Below are 27,006 nucleotides of genomic sequence, written 5' to 3' on the forward strand. Positions count from 1 at the left end.
GCCTCTCTCCCAGTCCCAGCTTCAATCCCAGCCTCAGCCTCTCTGTTAGCCCAAGCCCAAGGACAGCAGAAGAGAGGATGTGCTAATCCTCTGATTTTATGTAACCCATGGAGATGTCTGATTGGTAAATACATTTAATCCTATGTAATCGCCAAAGTGGCAACCTAAGCATCTGACAATCAGTAACGACCATTGGAAAGATACATGGCTGGTAGTACATTACAGAACTATAACAGCAAGCATTTGATTTCAATTAATTTTATTCAATGCATGAAATGTATGCATTGCATATGCAACAAAATGTTGTTCTAATTTATATGTAGGCACTGTAGACGAGCCAAATATGAATTCTCTCACGGTCGTCATTCTCCGTTCTTGCCAGGAGGTGGCATTAAAACCCCTCTGTGCTAATCAGGCTTTACCAACAGGAGAGAATCCACTGTGTGGCTCACTGACATACTGTGGAGATAAATAGTCAAAAGATTGAGTCTGCCTCCCAAAATGGCACCATATTCCCTATTTAGTGCACTACTTTTGACCAGGGCCCATAATACTCTGGTCAAATGTAGTGCACCATATAAGGAATATGGTGTCATTTGGGACAAACCGAAGTATTTTCATGGCATAATAGCTACAGTGTAAAACTACAGATAATATTCAATCATATATAGTAGAGAATGTTGATGCTAAAGAATTATACAATACTAGTTATGTCTAGGTAGTGTTTATAGGCTGGCTCATAGTAACTCTACTAGCATTGACATTGTCCTGGAGTCTGTGGAACAAGTGTCAGACAGACATCCCTGTGATGGCATGGCAGGATACCATGGAGTCACTCAGGACCGAGGCTCATCAGGGTTGAGGTTCACTGACTATGGAGAATATAATATCACTACTTACTGTATGTGTTAAAGAATGGAGTGAGTCTGTGTCTCTCTCTCTCTCTCTCCAAATAATACATTAGCACCCAGCTCCTTCATAGATTTGATTACATGCTCTTCATTATTTACCTAATGGTCTAATTGCATTATAGGTGGATGAGAAACATTAACATGAGAGGCATGCAGGAGAAGGTGGCCGTGCATTTGTTAGTAGTTTTATGAGGTTATTCTATGTGAGAGTAGAGAGAAGACCAGGGAGCGATGTGTTTCACTAAGCTTTTAATGTGCAAGCTTGCACTGGTTTTCCCTTTTCGCGTTTTAATATTTCTGAATGTACTCTGTAGCTCTCCTGCGTTCTTCTCTTTCTACAAATAAGAATTGGATCAGAGCATACAGGTATGCAGCATGCTAAATGATCCCCGAAAGCAGGTTAGGCCATCTCTGATGTGTAGGTATTCAGAACTTGTCACATAACCTTAATCCTCGGTCTGGCATGCTATGTGACATTGGAGGAAACCTATCCTTGTTGTGTACTAATGCCGTATTAACATATGCAAGACGACAACAACGATTAATCTGTTCATAAATCACTTAATCAATACTGTAGCTGTCAGTATATAACTGACCTTTCAAGATGTGTTGACATGCAAATGCATATTGACACCATCATTATGAACCGGAATGAATTAGCAACACTGTCTAGTTTGGGAATACATTAACTTTGGAGTAAATCTAGGGCTGGTAAAATGACCATATAACCGCGTAACGGACGGTTATGGATGAATAACAGGTGTGCCAAACTTGCAGCATCATAGCCAAGAAGACTCGAGGCTGTATTCGCTGCCAAAGGTGCTTCAACAAAGTACTGAGTAAAGGGTCTGAATACTTACGTAAATGTGATAGTTACATTTTTTTATACATTTGCACAAATTTCAAAAAATCTGTTTTTGCTTTACAATTATGGGGTATTGTGTGTAGATTGATAAGAGAAAATGTTTTCATCCATTTTAGGATAAGGCTGTAATGTAACAAAATGTGGAAAAACTTTCCGAATGCACTGTATGTATATATATATATATATCGTACCAGTCAAACGTTTGGACACACCTACTCACCTACCTGACCTGACCTCAACCCCCTTCATCACTAATCCATGGCTCTCTCCTCTTATCCAATGCCTGCCACATGTGATCGCTTCCCTGCACTCAGCATATTCCAAGCTTAATTGCACACACTATATACCTTCCACCTACAGATGACCATTAACTTCTGGTGTAGACCCTCTAACCCTAAGCACTCAATATTTCAATAGGATACATGATATAATGTAAACATTATATATTACCCTCTCTCCCTCAGTGACATGAATAAGTATATTACATATTCTCAGAACCCAACACTATGAAGTAGCCACCCTTTGCCTTGATGACAGCTATGCACACTCTTGGCATTCTCTCAACCAGCTTCATGAGGTAGTCACCTGGAATGCATTTCAATTAACAGGTGTGCCTTGTTAAAAGTTAATTTGTGGAATTTCTTTCCTTCTTAATGCGTTTGAGCCGATCAGTTGTGTTGTGACAAGGTAGGGTTGGTATACAGAAGATGGTCTTTCACCAAATAGGTCTAAGTCCATTTTATGGCAAAAACAGCTCAAATAAGCAAAGATAAACGAAAGTCAATCATTACTTTAAGACATGAAGGTCAGTCAATCCGGAGCATTTCAAGAACTTCGAAAGTTTCTACAAGTGCAGTCACAAAAACCATCAAGCGATATGATGGCACCGGAGAGGATGGCTGCCGTTTCATTGGCTCTTAACCAACCATGCTATTTAGTTTGTTTTTTCACATTGTTTGTAACTTATTTTGTACATAATGTTACTGCTACCGTCTCTTATCACTGAAAAGATCTTCTGGACATCAGAACAGCGATTACTCACCTCAAATTGGACCAAAAAAATATATTTAATGAGTCAGACGGGAAGGATATATTTCAAACACCCGAACAGGCCCTCACCCTGTCATTCGCTGGAGAAAGAAATGTAGATTTCACAGAAAGAGATCGGGGTGCCTTGTGAGGATCAGGTGATGAGTGGCTAATCTGCCTTTGCCATCCGTACTGTTAGCCAACGTTCAAATCACTGGAGAATAAATGGGACAAACTGAAAACACGTATATCCTACCAATGGGACATTAAAAGCTGTAGACCACACTATCTACCTAGAGAGTTTTCATTTGTATTTTTTGTAGCTGTCTACATACCACCACAGACCGATGCTGGAACTAAAACCGCACTTAATGAGCTGTATACCGCCATAAGCAAACAGGAAAATGCATATCCAGAGGTGGCGCTCCTAGTGGCCGGGGACTTTAATGCAGGGAAACTTAAATCAGTTTTACCTAATTTTTATCAGCATGTTAAATGTGCAACCAGAGGAAAAAAAACTCGAGACCACCTTTACCACACACACAGAGACGAGTACAAAGCTCTCCCTTACCCTCCATTTGGCAAATCTGACCATAATTCTATCTTCCTGATTCCTGCTTACAAGCAAAAATTAAAGCAGGAAGCACCAGTGCCTCGGTCTATAAAATAGTGGTCAGATGAAGCAGATGCTAAACTACAGGACTGTTTTGCTATCAGAGACTGGAACATGTTCTGGGATTCCTCCGATGGCATTGAGGAGTACACCACATCAGTCACTGGCTTCATCAATAAGTGCATCGATGACGTGGTCCCCACAGTGACTGTACGTACAAACTAGAGGTCGACCGATTATGATTTTTCAACGCCGATACCGATTATTGGAGGACCAAAAAAAGCTGATGCCGATTAATCGGCTGATTTTTATATATATATTTGTAATAATGACAATTACAACAATACTGAATGAACACTTATTTAACTTATATAATACATAAATAAAAATCAATTTAGCCTCAAATAAATAATGAAACATGTTCTATTTGTTTTAAATAATGCAAAAACACAGTGTTGGAGAAGATAGTAAAAGTGCAATATGTGCCATGTAAAAAAGCTAACGTTTATGTTCCTTGCTCAGAACATGAGAACATATGAAAGCTGGTGGTTCCTTTTAACATCAGTCTTCAATATTCCCAGTTAAGAAGTTTTAGGTTGTAGTTATTATTGGAATTAAAGGACTATTTTTCTCTATACCATTTGTATTTCATATACCTTTGACTATTGGATGTTCTTATAGGCACTATAATATTGCCAGCCTAATCTCAGGAGTTGATAGGCTTGAAGTCATAAACAGTGCTGTGCTTCAAGCATTGCTAAGAGCTGCTGGCAAACGCAGGAAAGTGTTGTTTGAATGAATGCTTACAAGCCTGCTGCTGCCTACCACCGTTCAGTAGACTGCTCTATCAAATATCAAATCATAGACTTAATTATAATATAATAAACAAACAGAAATACCAGCCTTAGATCATTAATATGGTAAAATCCAGAAACTATCATTTCGAAAACAAAACGTTTATTCTTTCAGTGAAATACGGAACCGTTACGTATTTTATCAAATGGGTGGAATCCATAAGGCTAAATATTGCTGTTACATTGCACAACCTTCAATGTTATGTCATAATTATGTGAAATTCTGGAAAATGTATTTGTTTGTCTTCGTTAGGAAGAAATAGTCTTTACACAGTTCGTAACGAGCCAGGTGTCCCAAACTGCTGCATATACCCTGACTCTGCTTGCACAGAACGCAAGACAAGTGACACAATTTCCCTAGTTAATATTGCCTGCTAACATGAATTTATTTTAACTAAATATGCAGGTTTAAAAAAACTATACTTGTGTATTGATTTTAAACAAAGGCGTTGATGTTTATGGTTAAGTACATTGGTGCAACGACAGTGCTTTTTTCGGGAATGCACTTGTTAAATCACCACCCGTTTGGAGAAGTAGGCTGTGATTCGATGATAAATTAACAGGCACCGCATTGATTATTTGCAACGCAGGACAAGCTTGTTGAACTAGTAATATCATCAACCATGTGTAGTTAACTAGTGATTAAGTTAAGATTGATTGTTTTTTTATAAGATAAGTTTAATGCTAGCTAGCAACTTACCTTGGCTCCTTGCTGCACTCGCGTAACAGGTGATCAGCATCCAAAAATGCAGATTACCGATTGTTATGAATCGGCCATGCCGATTAATCGGTCGACCGCTAGTACATACCCCAACCAGAAGCCATGGATTACAGGAAACATTCGCACTGAGCTAAAGGGTAGAGCTGCCGCTTTCAAGGAGCAGGACTCTCCGGAAGCTTATAAGAAATTGCGCTATGCCCTCCGAAGATCTATCAAACATGCAAAGCATCAACACATGACTAAGATTGAATCATAATACCCCGGCTCCGACGCTGGTCGGATGTGGCAGGGCTTGCAAACTATTACAGACTACAAAGGGAAGCACAGCTGAGAGCTGCCCAGTGACACGAGCCTACCAGATGAGCTAAATAACTTCAATGCTCGCTTCGAGGCAAGTAACACTGAGGCATGCATGAGAGCATCAGTTGTTCCGGATGACCATGTGATCACGCTCTCCGCAGCCAATGTGAGTAATACCTTTAAACAGGTCAACATTCACAAGGCCGCAGGACTAGACGGATTACCAGGACTCATACTACGAGCATGCGCTGATCAACTGGAAAGTGTCTTCACTGACATTTTCAACCAATCCCTGTCTGAGTCTGTAATACCAACATGTTTCAAGCAGACCACAATAGTCCATGTGCCAAGAACACTAAGGTAACCTGCCTAAATGACTACAGACCCGTAGCACTCACGTCTGTAGCCATGAAAGGCTTTGAAAGGCTGGTCATCAACACCATTATCCCAGAAACCCTAGACCCACTCCAATTTGCATACCGCCGCACAGGTCCACAGATGATGCAATCACTATTGCACTCCACACAGCCCTTTCACACCTGGACAAAATGTGTGAGTATTCATTTTTGCATCTAAAAATGTACAAGTCTATTTTAACACGCTCTTGGCATCTTTTAGATGTATCCAAAGCGTTTGACACAGTTGATCATCAAATATTACATTCTTAATTGTATTAATACGTTTTTCATGATTATACAAATAATTGGTTATATAGTTATGTTTATGATAAAGACCAATGTGTTTATGCAAACGTTTGGGCCTCTACCAGGGCCAAGATATCCTGTCGGGTGCCACAGGGTTGGATGATTGAACCATCGTTATTCCTAATCTGTATCAATAACCCTGCGGCTGTGTCTTCTACCATACCATACTAACATATGTCAATGACCTTGCTGCTGTGTCTTCTACCATACCATACTAACCTATATCAATGACATTTCTGCTGTGTTTTCTACCATACCAAACTATAGCAATGACCTTGCTGCTGTGTTTACTACCATACCAAACAGATCTATTTCAATGACCTTGCTGCTGTGTTTACTACCATACAATACTAACCTTTATCAATGACCTTACTGCTGTGTTTTCTACCATACCATACTAATCTATATCAATGACCTTGCTGCTGTGTTTTCTACCATACAATACTAACCTTTATCAATGACCTTGCTGCTGTGTTTACTACCATACCATACTAATCTATACCAATGACCTTGCTGCTGTGTTTTCTACCATACCATACTAATCTATATCAATGACCTTGCTGCTGTGTTTTCTACCATACAATACTAACCTTTATCAATGACCTTGCTGCTGGGTCTTCTGCCAAACCATACTAATCGATATCAATGACCTTGTTGCTGTGTCTCCAACCGTACCATACTAACCTATATCAATGACCGTGCTGCTGTGTCTTCTACCATACCATACTAATCTATATAAATGACCTTGCTGCTGGGTCTTCTACCACACCATACTAATTGATATTAATGACCTTACTGCTGTGTCCCCTACCATACCATACTCTGCTATATCAATGACCTTGCTGCTGTGTATTCTACCATACCATACTAACCTATGTCAATGACCTTGCTGCTGTGTATTCTACCAAACGTTACAAATCTATATCAATGACTTTGCTGCTGGGTCTTCTACTGAACCATACTAATCTATATCAATGACCTTGTTGCTGTGTCTTCTACCATACCATACTAATCTATATCAATGACCTTGCTGCTGTGTCTTCTACCATACCATACTAATCTATATAAATGACCTTGCTGCTGGGTCTTCTACCACACCATACTAATTGATATTAATGACCTTACTGCTGTGTCTTCTACAATACTATACTAATATATAACAATGACCTTGCTAATGGGTCTTCTTGTCATGAATATCACCGAAGGTGGCTCCCCTTCCTGTTCCGGTGGCGCTCGGCGGTCGTCGTCGCCGGTCTACTAGCTGCCACCGATCCCTTTCTCCTTTTCGTTTGTTTTTGTCTAATTGGTTTCACCTGTTCCTTGTTGGGTTTTTGGGGTGGGTACTATTTAAGTTTGTTTAGCCCGCTTGTGTTTGTGCGGGCTTGTTGTTATTGTACGTAGGAGGTGTATTGTTGATAATGGGTTTTCGCTGTCCGGTTTATGTAACAGTGGTCTTTGGGTTGTGTTTGCGCCTGTGTTTTGGCTTCACCCATTTTTGTACCCGTTCCTGTTTACTGTGGACATTAAAGCGTTTTTTTCCAGTGAAACTTCTGGCTCTCTGTGCCTGACTCCACACCCATCATTCTCCTAACGTTACAGAAGCCCGCACCAACATATATGTAGTCAGCAGGAGCAGCGACCACCCCTCTCCCCACGATGGAGGAGAGAGTCCTTCATCACACGTACATCCTCCATCGCATCGGATCAGCGATGGATCAAATGATGGAGAGGATGGACCGTTGGGAGAGAAGTGGTCTCCCTACTACCCCACCTACCCTCCCACCAGCAACTCTACCATCTCCTCCAGCGGAATCCGGTGCCAGAGCTCTACGTATTACGCCTCCGAGGGAGTACGATGGAGCGGTGGCGGGGTGCCAGGGATTCCTGCTACAATTAGAGCTCCACCTTGCCACCGTTCGGCCGGCTCCCTCGGACGAGGCGAGCGTAAGTGTCCTCGTCTCTTGCCTGACGAGCAGAGCCCTAGAGTGGGCCAATGCTGTCTGGAACGGGCCCGACTCAGCGAGGGGCCACCTTCCGGTTCACCCGCCGTTTCCAGGCCGTGTTCGATCACCCTCCGGAGGGCCGAGCGGCGGGTGAGAGGTTGATCCATCTCCGGCAAGGGACGAGGAGCGCGCAGGACTTTGCGCTGGAATTCCGTACTTTGGCCACTGGAGCAGGGTGGAACGACAGGGCCCTGATAGACCATTACAGGTGTAGCCTGAGAGAGGACGTCCGCAGGGAGCTGGCTTGTCGGGACACTACGCTCAGCTTGGATGAACTAATAGACATGTCGATCCGGCTAGACCATCTGCTAGCTGCTCGCGGACGTTCTGAAAGGGTCCTGCCAGTTCCACCTCCTGGCCCTTCCGCTGCTAGCTGTGTAGGAGTTTCCATCGGTGCGACAACGGTGGAGAGTCCAGACCAGGTTTCCACCGTGCGCATTCCCGCTGAGTATGCCGAATTGGCTATCGCCTTCAGTAAGAAGAAGGCGACCCAATTACCACCCCATCGACAGGGGGATTGCGTGATAAACCTCCAGGTAAACGCTGCACTACCCAGGAGTCACGTGTATCCTTTGTCCCAGGAGGAGACGTTGGCTATGGAGACATATGTCACGGAAGCCCTGGGACAGGGGTACATTCGGCCCTCCATGTCACCAGTCTCCTCGAGTTTCTTTTTCGTGAAAAAATGGAGGGTGGTTTGCGTCCGTGTATTGATTATCGAGGTCTCATTTCCATAACTGTGGGTTTTAGTTACCCACTACCTCTCATCGCTACGGCGGTGGAATCATTTCACGGAGCGCGGTTCTTCACAAAACTGGACCTCAGGAGCGTGTATAATCTGGTGCGTATTCGGGAGGGAGATGAGTGGAAAAACGCATTTAGTACCACATCTGGCCATTATGAGTACCCCGTCATGCTGTACGGGTTAAAGAATGCTCCAGCCATCTTTCAATCTGTTGTCGACGAGATTCTCAGAGACCTGCACGGACAGGGTGTAGTGGTGTGTATTGACGATATCTTGATCTACTCCGCTACACGCGCCGCGCATGTGTCTCTGGTGCGCAAGGTTCTTGGGCGACTGCTGGAGCATGACCTGTACGTGAAGACGGAGAAATGTGAGTTTTCCAAACGATTCCTTCCTGGGTTATCGCATTTCCACCTCGGGGGTGGTTATGGAGGGTGACCGCGTCAAGGCCGTGCGTAATTGGCCAACTCCGACCATGGTAAAAGAGGTGCAGCGGTTCTTAGGGTTTGCCAATTACTACCGGAGGTTTATCCGGTGTTTTGGCCAGGTAGCAGCTCCTATTACCTCACTGCTGAAGGGGGGGCCGGTGCGTTTGCAGTGGTCAGCAGAGGCGGATGGAGCTTTCCGTCGTTTGAAGGCGCTGTTCACCGACGCGCCAGTGCTGGCACATCCGGACCCTTCTTTGGCGTTCATAGTAGAGGTGGATCCATCCGAGGCTGGGGTTGGAGCCATGCTCTCACAGCGCTCGGGTACGCCACCGAAGCTCCGCCCCTGTGCTTTTTTTCGAAGAAGCTCGGGCCAGCGGAGCGGAATTATGATGTGGGAGACAGGGAGTTGTTGGCTATGGCGCTGGCCCTGAAGGTGTGGAGACACTGGCTTGAGGGGGCTAAGCACCCTTTCCTCATCTGGACTGACCACCGTAACCTGGAGTATATCCGATCAGCTAGGAGACTGAATCCTCGTCAGGCAAGATGGGCCATGTATTTCACCCGATTTCATTTCACGATCTCGTATCGACCAGGTTCCCTCAACACTAAGGCCGACGCGCTGTCCCGCCTCTACGACAATGAGGACCGGTCCATCGATCCTACTCCCATCATTCCGGCTGCTAGGCTGGTGGCACCGGTAGTATGGGAGGTGGACGCGGACATCGAGCGGGCGCTAAGGGAGGAACCTGCGCCTCCACAGTGCCCGGAGGGTCGTAGGTATGTGCCGCTCGCTGTTCGTGATCAATTGATTTGGTGGGCTCATAGTCTACCCTCGTCAGGTCACCCGGGTATTTCGAGGACGGTGCGAGGTCTTAGAGGGAAGTACTGGTGGCCTACCTTGGTGAGGAATGTGCGATTCTATGTCTCCTCCTGTTCGGTGTGCGCCCAGAGTAAGGCTCCTAGGCACTTGCCAAGAGGGAAGTTACAACCCCTCCCCATTCCACAACGGCCGTGGTCCCATCTATCGGTGGATTTTCTCACTGATCTTCCCCTGTCTCAGGGGAACACGACAATCCTGGTCGTTGTGGATCGGTTCTCGAAGTCCTGACGTCTTCTCCTGTTGCCCGGTCTCCCTACGGCCCTACAGACTGCGGAGGCGCTGTTCACCCATGTCTTCCGGCACTACGGGGTCCCCGAGGACATCGTTTCTGGTCGGGGTCCCCAGTTTACGTCCCGAGTGTGGAGGGCGTTTATGGAGCGTCTGGGGGTCTCGGTCAGCCTGACCTCGGGGTATCACCCGGAGAGTAATGGGCAGGTGGAGAGAGTGAACCAGGAAGTCGGTAGGTTTCTGCGGTTGTATTGCCAGGACCGGCCAGGGGAGTGGGCGAGATACATCCCCTGGGCTGAAATGGCCCAGAATTCACTAAGCTACTCCTCTACCAACATGTCACCGTTTGAGTGTGTGTTGGGGTACCAGCCGGTTCTGGCACCATGGCATCAGAGCCAGACCGAGGCTCCTGCGGTGGAGGAGTGGGTGCAGCGCTCTAAGGAGACCTGGAGAGCCATCCAGGAGTCATTGCGTCAGGCGAGTGGACGGCAGAAGAGGAGCGCTGACCGTCACCGCAGTGAGGCCCCCGTGTTTGCACCGGAGGACAGGGTCTGGCTCTCGACCCGAAACCTGCCCCTCTGCCTGCCCTGCCGGAAGCTGGGTCTGCAGTGTGTTGGGCCATTTAAAGTCCTGAGGAGAATAAACGAGGTGTGTTATCGATTGTTACTTCCTTCGTATATTCGTATTAACCCCTCGTTTCATGTGTCTCTCCTCAGGCCGGTGGTAGCTGGTCCCATGCAGGAAGGTGAGGTGCCGGAGGTCCCTCCGCCCCCTCTGGACATCGAGGGGTCCCCGGCATACACGATACGGAACATTCTAGACTCGAGACGCCGAGTGAGGGGCCTGCAGTTCCTCGTGGACTGGGAGGGGTAAGGGCCGGAGGAGAGGTGCTGTGCCCCGGGTGGGGGATATATTGGATCCAGCTATGCTAAAGGAGTTCCATCACCTCCATCCGCTCGGCGGTCGTCGTCGCCGGTCTACTAGCTGCCACCGATCCCTTTTTCCTTTTCGTTTGTTTTTGTCTAATTGGTTTCACCTGTTCCTTGTTGGGTTTTTGGGGTGGGTACTATTTAAGTTTGTTTAGCCCGCTTGTGTTTGTGCGGGCTTGTTGTTATTGTACGTAGGGGTGTATTGTTGATAATGGGTTTTCGCTGTCTGGTTTATGTAACAGTGGTCTTTGGGTTGTGTTTGCGCCTGTGTTTTGGCTTCACCCATTTTTGTACCTGTTCCTGTTTACTGTGGACATTAAAGCGTTTTTCCCAGTGAAACTTCTGGTCTCTGCGCCTGACTCCACACCCATCATTCTGCTAACGTTACACTTCTACTATACCATACTAATCTATATCACTGACCTTGCTGCTGTGTTTTCTACCATACCATACTAATCTATATCAATGACCTTGCTGCTGGGTCTTCTGCCAAACCATACTAATCTATATCAATGACCTTGCTGCTGTGTTTTCTACAATACCATACTAATCAACATCAATGCCCTTGTTAATGGGTCTTCTACTATACCATACTAATCTATATCAATGACCTTGATGCTGTGTCTTCTAACATACCATACTAATCAACATCAATGCCCTTGTTAATGGGTCTCCTACCATACCATACTAATCTATATCAATGACCTTGCAATTGGGGCGTCTACTGTAAAATACAAATCTAATACACTGACCTTGGTGCTGTGTCTTCTACCATACCATACTAATCGATGTCAATGACCTTACTGCCATGTCTCCTACCATACCATACTAATCTATATCAATGACCTTGCTGCTGTGTCTTCTACCATACCATACTAATCTATATCATTGACCTTGCTGCTGTGTTTTCTAACATACCATACTAATCTATATCACTGACCTTGCTGCTGGGTCTTCTACCACACCATACTAATTGCTGTTAATGACCTTACTGATGTGTCTTCTACAAAACTATACTAATATATAACGATGACCTTGCTAAAGGGTCTTCTACTATATCATACTAATCTGAATCAATGTCAATTACCTTGCTGCTGTGTTTTCTACAATACCATACTAATCTATATCAATGACCTTGCTGTTGTGTCTTCTACCATACCATAATAATCTATATCATTGACATTGCTGCTGTGTCATCTACCATACCATACTAATCTATAACAATGACCTTGCTGCTGTGTCTTCTACCATACCATACTACTTGATATTAATGACCTTCTACCATACCATACTAATTGATATTAATGACCTTATTGCTGTGTATTCTACCATACCATACAAATCTATATCACTGACCTTGCAATTGGGTCTTCTACTATAAAATACTAATCAATATCAATGACCTTGCTGCTGTGTTATCTACCACACCATACTAATCTATATCATTGACCTTGCTGCTGTGTTTTCTAACATACCATACTAATCTATATCAATGACCTTGCTGCTGTGTCTTCTACCATACCATAATAATTGATATGAATGACCTTACTGTTGTGTCTTCTACAATACTATACTAATATTTTAGAATGACCTTGCTAATGGATCTTCTACTATACCATACTAATCTATATCAATGACCTTGCTGCTGTATCTTCTACAATACCATTCTAATCTATATCAATGACCTTGCTGATATGTCTTCTACCATACCATAATAATTGATATGAATGACCTTACTGTTGTGTCTTCTACAATACTATACTAATATTTTAGAATGACCTTGCTAATGGATCTTCTACCACACCATACTAATCTATATCAATGACTTTGCTGCTGTGTCTTCTACCATACCATACTAATCTATATCAATGACCTTGTTGCTGTGCCTTCTACCATACCACACTACTCTAAATCACTGACCTTGCTGCTGGGTTTTCTGCCATACCATACTAATCGATATCAATGACCTTGCTGCTGTGTTTTCTACCATACCATACTAATCTATATCACTGACCTTGCAATTGGGTCTTCTACTATAAAATGCTGATCTATTTCAATGACCTTGCTGCTGTGTCTTCTACCATACCATTCTAATTGATATTAATGACTTTGCTGCTGTGTCTCCTACAATACTATACTAATCAATATCAATGACCTTGCTAAAGGGTCTTCTACCATACCATACTAATCTATATCAATGACATTGCTGCTGTGGCTTCTACAATACCATAGTAATCTATTTCAATGACCTTGCTGCTGTGTTTTCTACCATACTATACTAATTGATATCAGTGACCTTTACTGCCAAGTCTCATACCATACCATACTAATCTATATCAATAACCTTGCTGCTGTGTTATCTACCACACCATACTAATCTATATCAATGACCTTACTGCTGTGTCTTCTACTATACCATACTAATCTATATCAATGACCTTACTGCTGTGTCTTCTACTATACCATACTAATCTATATCAATGACCTTACTGCTGTGTTATCTACCATACCATACTAATCTATATCAATGACCTTGCTGCTGTGTCTTCTACTATACCATACTAGTCTATATCAATGACCTTGATGCTGTGTCTTCCACTATACCATACTAATCTATATCAATGACATTGTTGCTGTGTCTTCTACCGTACTTCCCATTCTCTTTGCTGTTGATACCATTTTGATTTTATCACACAAGAATTTGGATTCTCTAATTAATGAATCCAACTCAGGTATGGCCACATGTTATTAATGGTTCCAGATAAACAAATGTTATAAAATCCAACTTTATTGTATTCACTAGTAAGCATAAGAAATATTGTCCTTTTTTTGTGCCAGAATCTCAATTGGTGGAAATGAAATGGAACAAGTCACATCCTCTTGATTCCTTGGAGTTGTAGTTGATGAAAGTTTATCCTGGAAAGATCATATTACATTTGTCTGCAGAAACGTGATGAAATCTGTTGGCATCATCAGAAAGATTAGTGGTTTGGTTCATCAGGCCTGCTTCCTAACTCTATACCAAAGCTTAATTTATACATATTATCTAATTTACTGTAATATTGTCTGGGCCAGTACATATGCCTCCTACCTACACAAATTACTCATCATACAAAATAAATGTGACTAGCCAGCTCCTCTAATTACCTAGCTCCATCTGTACTTTTGCTTAAAAAACTCAATATCTTGTCTATTTAGAACATTAATGTACACCAATTATGCACTTTCATCTACAAATATTCATAGCTCCCAGACAGTTTAGCTAAACCCTTCAATGGATTCTTCCAGGTTCATTCTTAAATCCATCTATATAACTGTGATAACCTTCACCCTCTCCACTGCCACACCTCACAGTCAATTCTCTATCAGATACAGAAGTACCATACTCTGGAATTCTTATCTTCACATTGCCAAAACATCGTCATACCACAATAACTTCAGTCTAAACAATCAAGCAAAGTCTGGGGGTGAGCCTGATGAACCTAACTACCCAATTACCCCCTCCATGTAGCCACACACACACACACACACACACACACACACACACACACACACACACACACACACACACACACACACACACACACACACACACACACACACACACACACACACACACAATTTGTTTCTTGTATACTGAGTATATCATGTACAATTAGAATGAATATGCTTTGTTTAACTGATTGAACAAAGATTTATTTTTTGTACTGATATTTGTGGTGTGGTTTTCATATAAACCCTTTTGGGCTTTCAACCTTACCTACACACCATTTTTAGCAGTTTTGTTTTCCTGTACTGTTTTGTCTTTCACTTCTTTCCTTTGGTGTGAATAAATAAAACCTAAAACTAAAATGTCCATGTGACATTGTTACATTTCAAATGATAAATGTAATAAAACCAAAAATGTCTATGTAGTCTTGCCCATAAAATGTGCCCCATAAAAAAGACTGGTAGCCTTCACGTGTGTAGCTTGTTGTTTATGTTGGCCAATCAAAGCAGCAAAGAAGCTCAATAGTGTAGTGAGAGGAATTAAAAGTTAGCAAAATGAGAAGGAGGCTGTTAGCTAGTCTTGGCTATAGCCAAGTAGCATCTCGCTCTCTGCCTCCATCTGCTCACACCAATCTCACTGGCACATTCCTCACTTGCAACAATAGAGCGTCAGCCTCTCCCTCGCACAGAAATGTGCACAGGTGAAAAAAATATGTTTCAACAACATGCATTTAGAATATCTGGATGTCAGGCAAAAATGAATGATACTATGTGTATAGTGAAATTATTTCAAACCCCATCTCTACAGTCCACCCATTATGCCATCATTGACTTGAATGGGGACGCCCGTTCTATTTATTCTATTTCAATTCCAGCCCATGCAGTCAGGAGATATTCCAACGGTTATTGCGGTGATCGTTGTCATTTAGCTGGCCAATTACCATCATTGAAAATCCCATAACCGTCACAGCCCTAAGTCCATCTACTGTACATTTTAGATCCTGGAATAACCAATGCTTGAAACAACAACAACATCATAGTAAAAGTGTATGTGTCAGAGGCTGAGGCTGTCATTACCTCTATCTTGCCCCATATGTCTGGGTGGTTGTCGTGGTGCTGGATGTCATCCAGTAGCTGTTGGATGAAGGGTTTACACTGTGTCTCTATGTGGGGGGCCATGGTGGTGGGATGCAGGGCGAGAGACCTGTTGGTGTCTCTCACTCTGGTCTCCCCGGAGCTCCAGCCCCTGTTGTTGTCTCTCTTCCTACTCTCCCTGGAGCTCCAGGCCTCATCCTCAGACAGCAGGTCACTGAGGGGGCCCGACTCGATGCTCTCATCCAGGGATGGAGTCATGTCGCTGGACAAGGTGGGCGAGAAGTGCCCCATCCCCACGTGGAAAGGCCTCTTGTAGGGGGGTTGGAGGGCGTCGAAGCCCAAAGGGGGTTGGGGGCTTCCCGGGCCCTCGCCCTCCCAGTCGGAATTGACCTCGGTTAGCTCCCAGTCATCTACATCCTGAATGGACTCATAGTGTCCCTGGTGGTCAGGTCTCTGGGCCAGGGTCTCCAGCTTCATAGCCAGCATCTCTGTCTTCTTTAGCTGGGCAGGCAGAGCCAGGAACTCATCTGACCTGAACCAGTGCTCCTTGCTGGGGTTAGGGCTGGGCCCCACTGGGGCTGGGTGGTGGAGGTGGGGGCACTGGGGCTGGATGATCCAGACAGCGTCCTCGCTGGAGGCCTCATCGTGGGACTCGTGGTCTGAGGGCTCTCTCTTAGGAGAGGGTAGGGAGCTGTCTGTGTCTCTGTCTGTCTGTGGATCCTTCAGGTCCCTGCTGCATCCATTGTTGCCTGAGAAGAGGGTGGGGATGGAGGAGAGGTCCTGGGGGAAGTGGCCTCCCTGGCCTGCCTCTGAGGAGCTCCTCTGTAGGGGGATGTGAGCGCCAACAGGGCTTCCTTGTCTCTGGTACCCTCCAGCCTCTCTTTGTCTGCTGGCCTGCAGGTTCATGCTGTTCGTGGCCTGCAGGCTGTCAAAGGACTGGGTGGTGTTGCTGGGGCACACAGCATTCAGCTCCAGCCAGAACTTGGAGCGGTCGGGAAGGTCCAGGAGAGAGGGAGTGCTCCGGCTCAGGTCTGCCTGGAATTGAAGAGAGGGAGGCAGGGTGGATCTCCTTAGGCTGAGGCTGGACTCAGCCTCTCCCTCCCGATACATGGGCTTCTTAGGCAGGACAGGCTGAGTGGGGGACACCTCGTTACTTACGCTGCCCTGAAGGGGCTGCTTGGAGAGTGGAGTGCTCTCGCTCTGGGGCATGTCGCAGTGCATTTTGTGTCCAGGTGCAGGGTTGTTCTCCTCCCCTGCACTGGAGGGCTTGTCTCTGTGTTTCTCTGTAGGGGTACCTGGTTCCTCCTCTTCCTGCTCTGAGACGGCCCCCTGGTTCTGGCTCTGCTTGGCTGTGATGGTCAACAGGTCCACACTCTGGATGAGCTCTGGGAAGTCGCTCTTTAGACTGGGGTATCTACAGCAGGGCTCCTGCCCCTGGCCCGATCCGCTGGTACCCTCCTGGTCCTCACTAGGGCTATAGTCACTGAGCTCATAGGCTGTGATGCCACAGTCCAGGGAGAAGTAGTCCTGACTGCACTTAATGGTCAGCTGGCCGCAGTCGTCCACCTCAGTCAGAGCATCCAGGCGAGCCTGGGGGAGATACGGGGGGAGGGGGGTTCACTTGATTAACACACCATTTAAGTTTACAAAAAATATAAGTTAAAATGCTTTAAAAGAGCAATCTGCAGTTCAAAAAACAACAAAGCGGTCAACATGCCACTGTTTCGGTAAACAGCTGAGGGATGAGGCTGGAGAAATGTAAACACTCTCAAATTCAGTAAACACTCTCAAAGACAGCTATGGATACATGACTGGCCATCCATGAGATAAAAATTATAGTTTTAACCATGTTTTTAATATGTACAGTGTTTGTTTACAAATGCAATGTTTATAAACAATGTCGTAAAACAAGCTTACATTTGGGAGAGACGGGACTTGCAGCGCATCGAGCGTCACAAATAGAACCAAGTTCTATTTTAGCGCCTGGCTACGCAGATGCTGATTGACACACGCGAGCAGTGTGGGTGCAATGATTGAATAACATGTACAGTATGTGTACATTTATTTTGCAATGCACGCGACGCGAGTTGTCGTAAGCATGTAACATTGCACATCAATCATTGCACCCACACTGCTTGAACGCGTCAACGAGCGTCTGCGTAGCCAGGCGCTAAAATAGAACTTGGTTCTATTTGTGACGCTTGACACGCCGCAAGTCCCGCTTCTCCCATCTCCTCATTGGTTTTTAGGAGCATATACCCACTGGGTGATTGAAAGATTAACTTTTTTATTTTAATTTTATTTCACCTTTATTTAATCAGGTAGGCTAGTTGAGAACAAGTTCTCATTTGCAACTGCGACCTGGCCAAGATAAAGCAAAGCAGTTCAAGACATACAACAACACAGAGTTACACATGGAATAAACAAATATACAGTCAATAATACAGAATAAAAAGTCTAAATAGGCCATGGTGGCGAAGTAATTACAATATAGCAATTAAACACTGGAATGGTAGATGTGCAGAAGATGAATGTGCAAGTAGGGATACTGGGGTCCAAAGGAGCAAGATAAATAATATAATAATATTTCTTTGTGTTTGGCCGGGTGTGGTTCTCAATCAGAGGCAGCTTTCTATCGTTGTCTCTGATTGAGAACCATACTTAGGTAGCCCTTTTTTCCACCTGTCGGTGTGGGAAGTTGACTTTGTTTATGGCACTTAGCCTTTGGCTTCACGGTTTGTTTTGTAGTGTGTATTGTTTTGTTCGGCGTCTTTTCTAAATAAAAGAACATGTTGTTCTCACCACGCTGCACCTTGGTCCTCTTTTTCCAACGGCCGTGACATATACCGATATTATATTTACATGTGATATTTTGGTAATTTAGCAGATGGCCAGACGCTAATAATATCTATTTCACAAGACGCAGTGTATAAATACTGCTCTGATCACGATACAGAGGACAGAAACAGATACCCCCAGACAAAGACAAAACGCCTACACTCATACAGAGTATTTCATCTAAAAAGAAGGAGATGTCTGACGATGTGTTTGCCAATCCTGACACTACGAGAAGCCGTCGGGTGAATTATCCTCTGTCGGAGGAGACGTGCAATGATTTATACCCTTGTTCAGACATCATTAGAGACCTGGGGTCACCAGACAGTGGGTCAGAGAATCAGGGCTCAACTCAATCTGAGTCTGGAGGAGTAGAGTGAGGTGCGAGGCGCGGCACCCTGGCTGTGGTGGAACAGGGTCTACTGAGTGTCCTCCTACTGACAACTCTCATCAGACTACGCTCCTACAACTACGACAAGGACATCAGTCAGAGAGAAAACCAGACGTTACAATCTGTGTCTCTCCTTAAAACCAACTACAGAGACAGTTACAGTGAGAGAAAGACCAGTTACAGAGAGAGAAAGACCAGTTACAGAGAGAGAAAGACCAGTTACAGAGAGAGATAGACCAGTTACAGAGAGAGATAGACCAGTTACAGAGAGAGAAAGACCAGTTACAGAGAGAGAAAGACCAGTTACAGAGAGAGATAGACTAGTTAGAGAAGAGAAAGACCAGTTAGAGAAAGAGAAAACCCAGTTACAGAGAGAGATAGACCAGTTACAGAGAGGGAAAGACCAGTTACAGAGAGAGAAAGACCAGTTACAGAGAGAGAAAGGCCAGTTACAGAGAGAAAGACCAGTTACAGAGAAAGATCAGTTACAGAGAGAGAAAGACCAGTTACAGAGAGAGAAAGACCAGTTACAGAGAAAGATCAGTTACAGAGAGATAAAGACCAGTTACACAGAGAGAAAGACCAGTTACAGAGAGCGATAGACCAGTTACAGAGAGAGAAAGACCAGTTACAGAGAGAGAAAGACCAGTTACAGAGAGAGATAGACTAGTTAGAGAAGAGAAAGACCAGTTAGAGAAAGAGAAAGACCAGTTACAGTGAGAGAAAGACCAGTTACAGAGAGAGAAAGACCAGTTACAGAGAGAGAAAGACCAGTTACAGAGAGAGATAGACCAGTTACAGAGAGAGATAGACCAGTTACAGAGAGAGAAAGACCAGTTACAGAGAGAGAAAGACCAGTTACAGAGAGAGATAGACTAGTTAGAGAAGAGAAAGACCAGTTAGAGAAAGAGAAAGACCAGTTACAGAGAGAGATAGACCAGTTACAGAGAGGGAAAGACCAGTTACAGAGAGAGAAAGACCAGTTACAGAGAGAGAAAGGCCAGTTACAGAGAGAAAGACCAGTTACAGAGAAAGATCAGTTACAGAGAGAGAAAGACCAGTTACAGAGAGAGAAAGACCAGTTACAGAGAAAGATCAGTTACAGAGAGATAAAGACCAGTTACACAGAGAGAAAGACCAGTTACAGAGAGAGATAGACCAGTTACAGAGAGAGAAAGACCAGTTACAGAGAGAGAAAGACCAGTTACAGAGAGAGATAGACTAGTTAGAGAAGAGAAAGACCAGTTAGAGAAAGAGAAAGACCAGTTACAGAGAGAGATATACCAGTTACAGAGAGAGAAAGACCAGTTACAGAGAGAGAAAGACCAGTTACAGAGAGAGAAAGGCCAGTTACAGAGAGAAAGACCAGTTACAGAGAAAGATCAGTTACAGAGAGAGAAAGACCAGTTACAGAGAGAGAAAGACCAGTTACAGAGAAAGAGCAGTCACAGAGAGATAAAGACCAGTTACACAGAGAGAAAGACCAGTTACAGAGAGAGAAAGACCAGTTACAGAGAGAGAAAGACCAGTTACAGAGAGAGAAAGGCCAGTTACAGAGAGAGAAAGACCAGTTACAGAGAGAGAAAGACCAGTTACAGAGAGAGAAAGACCAGTTACAGAGAGAGAAAGACCAGTTACAGAGAGATAAAAACCAGTTACAGAGAGAGATAGACCGTTACAGAGAGAGAAAGACCAGTTACAGAGAGAGATAGACCAGTTACAGAGAGATAAATACCAGCTACAGAGAGAGAAAGACCAGTTACAGAGAGAGAAAGATCAGTTACAGAGAGAGAAAGACCAGTTACAGAGAGAGAAAGGCCAGTTACAGAGAGAGAAAGACCAGTTACAGAGAGAGAAAGACCAGTTACAGAGAGAGAAAGACCAGTTACAGAGAGAGAAAGACCAGTTACAGAGAGATAAAGACCAGTTACAGAGAGAGATAGACCAGTTACAGAGAGAGAAAGACCAGTTACAGAGAGAAAGACCAGTTACAGAGAAAGATCAGTTACAGAGAGAGAAAGACCAGTTACAGAGAGAGAAAGACCAGTTACAGAGAGAGAAAGACCAGTTACAGAGAAAGATGAGTTATAGAGAGATAAAGACCAGTTACACAGAGAGAAAGACCAGTTACAGAGAGAGAAAGACCAGTTACAGAGAGAGAAATACCAGTTACAGAGAGAGAAAGACCAGTTACAGAGAGAGAAAGACCAGTTAGAGAGAGAGAAAGACCAGTTACAGAGAGAGATAGACCAGTTACAGAGAGAGAAAGACCAGTTACAGAGAGATAAATACCAATTACAGAGAGAGATAGACCGTTACAGAGAGAGAAAGACCAGTTACAGAGAGAGATAGACCAGTTACAGAGAGATAAATACCAGCTACAGAGAGAGAAAGACCAGTTACAGAGAGAGAAAGATCAGTTACAGAGAGAGAAAGACCAGTTACAGAGAGAGATAGACCGTTACAGAGAGAGAAAGACCAGTTACAGAGAGAGATAGACCAGTTACAGAGAGATAAATACCAGCTACACAGAGAGAAAGACCAGTTACAGAGAGAGAAAGATCAGTTACAGAGAGAGAAAGACCAGTTACAGAGAGAGAAAGACCAGTTACAGAGAGAGATAGACCAGTTACAGAGAGAGAAAGACCAGTTACAGAGAGAGATAGAAAGGTGGATATGATTATTAGAGGATCCTTTCCACAAGGATCGATAATCTTTAACACTAGTTGTTATTGTGTCTCTTCTGAGAAGAAATTCTGGGCTGAGAGCAGACAGAACTGCAGAGAGAGAGGAGTAGACCTGGTGATCATTCATAATGAAGAGGCACAGAGATTTATCAACAGAATCAATGCAGGAGAATTTGTCTGGATTGGTCTGTCTGATGTAGAGACTGAGGGGATCTGGGAGTGGGTGGACGGCACACCACTGACCACAGGGTACTGGGATGGACAGCCTAATAACCTTGGGGACCAGGATTGTGTGGAATTCAATAGCCACTGATCAACCCCACTATCAGTATGGAATGACAAGGTATGTTCCATTCCAATGCATTGGATCTGTGAGAAATAAGATTCCCACACTGTATACGGTCTCTGTTTAAGTTGTGTTATAACAGTCTGATGTTATTTGGTAGAATAATATTGTTGGTGTCAAGCCACTCAGAACTATATTTGGTCGAGTGGTTCACAGCGTCGAGTGTAAAATTGCATAATACAGTATGTACTCTTATTTCCCAAAATAAAGTGAATATCATACTGTACAAATGCATCTTTCAATCAATTGTTTAATATGCTACTGTCATGTTGTTTTTTGTGCTTATGCCTATTCAATAAATCATTGAAACCTGAAAAGTTTTCATGTTTATTGTAGGATAGCGATAGTTGTGTAAAGCACATGCCATGTTAGGGATGCTGTTAATTATTAACCTGGTGGTGGTCCTGAGAGAAGGCTTGCAGGATTTCTGTCTGTCGGGTGTAGTTTCCGTTGGAGTCCTGGAGGCCCTGCAGCAGCCTCTCCTTCAGTACCAGGACAGAGACACGGAGCTGGTGCCACAGCAGCTGCACACTGCGGATATCCACGATGATGTTCACAGAGTAGGACAGCAGCTTCAAGGAGAACTCTGTCTCCAGCAATGCATGGATCTGCTCCACATGGTCTGAGATGTCCTCACAAATGTCCTACACACACACACATACGGGAGAGATGGGACAAATGATAACACTTACACAAGCCTGACAATGAAGAGATAATTATTGTATTTTTTATATGCTCAACTACTCTGAAATAAAGGTACACGTTATCTTGACGCTCTACAGACTGAAAAGAGAGCAGACAGACATGATTGTGAGTCTCACTAAGGGGTGTTCACCGTATTACCGCAACACCGGCGGTCACGAGTCACGAAGGCAGTCAAATTCCACGTGACCATTTAGTCACGGTAATTAGGCTTCTCCAAGCTCTGATGTTGCTGGTGGTCATTAGTAGCCTACCAAACTTGCTAATTGCCTGTTACTCAGCACTCTAGTGTCCCTCTAATCACTCTGACATTAATGCAAATGTATTTGAAAATCTAATCAAACACTTCATGAGAGCTCATGAGCTCATGTTGTGCAACATTTCAGTAGACTATACATTTGCACGAGAAAACCGAGTGATGGCTTCTACTAAAAAGAGGAGGATCAGCTTTCTATAGGCTAGGCCTACTATATTTATTCCTCAACTTTCCTAATATTAAGCACATTGCTTATATTTACAACCTGGCTGGGATGAAAATAAACCACAGGAAAAGCTCCTCCATTTGCTCCTTAAGTGCATAGGTGTCACGCCCTGGCCTTAGTATTAGTTGTTTTCTTTATTATTTTAGTTAGGTCAGGGTGTGACATGGGGAATGTTTATGTTTTGTTGGTGTTGGGTGTTGTTTATGGTAAAGGGGTTGTGTATAGTATATGGGTTTGTGTGGAGTACATGTTTCTAGTGTTGTCTATGTCAGAACGTTTGTAGCCTGTGTGTGTAAGTGCACAACGTTATTTAGCTTCACGGTCGTTTGTTGTTTTGTATAGTTTTGTTAAAGTGTTTCGTGTCGTGTTCATCTTCGTCTTTTAAATAAAAAAAAAATAAAAAAAAGAAGATGTATTCATATCCAGCTGCGCCTTGGTCCTCATTCTCTCCAGTACACGATCGTGACAGAATTACCCACCTTCGGACCAAGCAGCGGAAAACAAAGCAACAGGAGCAATACAAGGATTCATGGACATGGGAGGAAATTTTAGACCGGGAGGTACCAGGAGAATATAACCGCCCCAAAGCTGAGCTGGAGGCAGCGAAAGCAGAGAGGTGGCGATATGAGGAGCTAGCTCGGAGGCAGGAAAAGGAACCTACAAAGGATCTGGGCTACACTACGTGGGAGGAGATCGACAGGTGGGCGATCAACCCAGGGAGAGTGCCGGAGCCCGCCTGGGATTCTCTGGCGCAGTGCGAGGAGGGATACCGGCGAATGGAGGCAGCACGACGAAGCGGTAGGAAGCCTGTGGGAAAACCCAAAAAATTTCTTTGGGGGGGGCTTAACCTGTTGGGGATGGGGGCGCTGTTTAGACTATTTATGCTAATGTGGCTAATTTTTTAAACGGCTTCCCACAAAATCCTTGATCGTACAATATGCATATTATTATTATTATTGGATAGAAAACAGTCTATAGTTTCTATAGGAGTTGAAATTTTGTCTCTAAGTGGAACAGAGCCCATTCTACAGCAATTTCCCTGACATGGAGTCAGATTTGAGAAACGTTGGCCACTTTTCTGAAGTCATTTAAACGGGCACTGTCGTTGCTATGACTATACGGACACTTCTTACGTCTTCCCCTGGATGCCTTTACGTGATGACGATTCCAACGGGCTCGATTGCTCGTTCACAGGCCCTACAAATGAAAAAAACCTTTAGCTAGCAAGTCTTTTCTTGCTGCGTAACGCGCGTGGAAGACACCGACCCTCTCCTGTTCCAAGCCTTAGTTTAGCCTGTTATATTTCTCCGGTCATCTTTTCACTCGTTATAGGAGTTACAAACATCACAAAGTAGTTAATTTAAAGCGTTTTATAGCAATTTATATCCGTTTAGTGCGATTTTGGGACATTTATTTTTGCAACGATGTGAAAAGTTGGGTACGCTTTTCAGTTCATCCCGAACGTAGTTGACATTTCCACATGGCAAGAGGACAGCTTTCCACCAAAAGACGATTTCTCCCAAGAAAGGATCCTTTGCCCAAGATACTGATGGAAGAACAGCTCAAGGTAGGACATTTTTATTATGATAAATCGTGTTTCTGTCGAAACATTTTAGTGGCTTAGGACGCCATGTTTTTTGACGTAGCTTCGCTTGGCGCAAACTGTATTGAAAAGTAAGGATAAATTAAAAAATGTAATAACGCAATTGTATTAAGAATTAAATTGTCTATCAATCCCTGTCCACCCTATATTTTTTAGTCACGTTTATGAGTATTTATGTATAAGAGTAGATCACTGTCTAAATGGCGCAAGGACGTTTTCTTTACCAGCTTGTCTACATTTCACATTGTCTAACCATGATTTTGGTGGCTAAATATAAACATTTTCGATCAAACTGTATATGCATGTTGTAATGTGATGTTACAGGAGTGTCATCGGAAGAATTCTGAGAAGGTTAGTGAAAAAATTAATATCTTTTGGCGATGTTGACTTTTATCGCTCACTTTGGCTAGAATCAATGCTGGGCTGCTAATTGCTATGTGCTAAGCTAATATAACGATTTATTGTGTTTTCGCTGTAAGACACTTAGAAAATCTGAAATATTGTCTGTATTCACAGGATCTGTGTCTTTCGATTCGTGTATGCTGTGTATTTTTACGAAATGTTTGATGATTAGTAGTTAGGTAAACACGTTGCTCATTGTAATTATTCTAGTCCATTTGTGATGGTGGGTGCAATTGTAAACTATGCCATATACCTGAAATATGCACTTTTTTCTAACAAAACCTATCCCATACCATAAATATGTTATCAGACTGTCATCTAATGAGTTTTTTTGTTGGTTAGGGGCTATAAATATCTTAGTTTAGCCGAATTGGTGATGGCTACTGGTGTTGGTGGACAAATAAAAGATGGTGGATTATGCTAATGTGTTTTTAGGTAATAGATGTACATCTTTACATATTGTGTCTTCCCTGTAAAACATTTTAAAAATCGGAAATGTTGACTGGATTCATAAGATCTGTGTCTTTCATTAGCTGTATTGGACTTTAATGTGTGAAAGTTAAATATTTTAAAAAAATATTTTTTTTGAATTTCGCGGCACTGGTTTTTCAGTGGGGGGGGGGGGGGGGGGTGCCGCTAGCGCCACGCTGATCCTAGACAGGTTAAAGGGAGAGTGGCGAAGTCAGGTAGGAAACCTGCGCCTACTCCCTGTAATTACCGTGGAGAGCGAGAGTACGGGCAGACACCGTGTTACGCAGTAGAGCGCACGGTGTCTCCTGTACGTGTGCATAGCCCGGTGCGGGTTATTCCACCTCCCCGCACTGGCAGGGCTAGATTGAGTATTGAGCCGGATGTCATGAAGCCGGCCCTACATATCTGGCCACCAGTGCGTCTCCTCGGGCCGGTTTACATGGCACCAGCCTTACGCATGGTGTCCCCGGTTCGCCTACATAGCCCGGTGCGGGTTATTCTACCTCCCCGCACTGGTCGGGCAACGGGGAGCATTCAACCAGGTAAGGTTGGTCAGGCTCAATGCTCAAGGGAGCCAATACGCCTGCACGGTCCGGTATTTCCGGCGCCACCTTCCCGCCCCAGTTCAGTGCCACCAGTACATACACCACGTAACAGGCTTCCAGTGTGTCTCCAGAGCCCTGTTCCTCCTCCACGCACTCGTCCTATGGTGCGTGTCTCCAGCCCGGTACCACCAATTCCGGCACCACGCACTAAGCCTCTTGTGCGTTTCCAGAGTCCTGTGCATCCTGTTGCTGCTCCCCGCATTAGCCCTGAGATGCGTGTCCCCAGTCCGGTACCACCAGTTCCGGTCCCACGCACTAGGCCTAATGTGCGTCCCCAGGGTCCAGTATGCCCTGTTCCTTCTCCCCGCACTAGCCTGAAAGTGCGTGCCTTTAGCCCGGTGCCACCAGTCCCGGCACCACGCACCAGGCCTACAGTGCGCCTCAGCTGGCAGGAGTCTGCCGTCTGCACAGCAATGACTGAACTGCCCGTCTGCCAAGCGCCATCTGAGCCATCCGTCTCCCCAGCGCCATCTGAGCCATCCGTCTCCCCAGCGCCATCTGAGCCATCCGTCTGCAATGAGCCTGCAAAGCCGCCCGTCTGCCATGAGCCTGCAAAGCCGCCCGTCTGCCATGAGCCCACTGAGCCGTCCGCCAGACAGGAGCCGCTAGAGCCGCCAGCCAGACAGGAGCCGCTAGAGCCGTCCGTCAGACAGGATCTGCCAGAGCCGCCAACCAGACAGGATCTGCC

At 44.4% G+C, this 27,006-nt stretch overlaps 1 protein-coding gene across 1 annotated transcript in view; it reads right to left on the bottom strand.

The window, feature by feature from the left end:
• The window catches only part of LOC129812495 (A-kinase anchor protein 6-like), a 242,923-nt gene extending 220,064 nt beyond the window's left edge, over positions 1-22,859 (bottom strand). The window contains exons 1-3 of the mRNA XM_055864113.1: positions 22,854-22,859; positions 22,446-22,697; positions 15,777-17,384 (exon numbers count right to left, since the gene is read on the bottom strand). Of these exons, the coding sequence (XP_055720088.1) occupies positions 15,777-17,384; positions 22,446-22,697; positions 22,854-22,859 (1,866 nt within the window). The remainder of the gene's footprint in view (positions 1-15,776; positions 17,385-22,445; positions 22,698-22,853) is intronic.
• Positions 22,860-27,006: the final 4,147 nt, after the last annotated feature.

Source organism: Salvelinus fontinalis, chromosome 16 (genome assembly GCF_029448725.1).
Source record: "Salvelinus fontinalis isolate EN_2023a chromosome 16, ASM2944872v1, whole genome shotgun sequence".
NCBI classification, from domain to species: Eukaryota; Metazoa; Chordata; class Actinopteri; order Salmoniformes; family Salmonidae; genus Salvelinus; species Salvelinus fontinalis.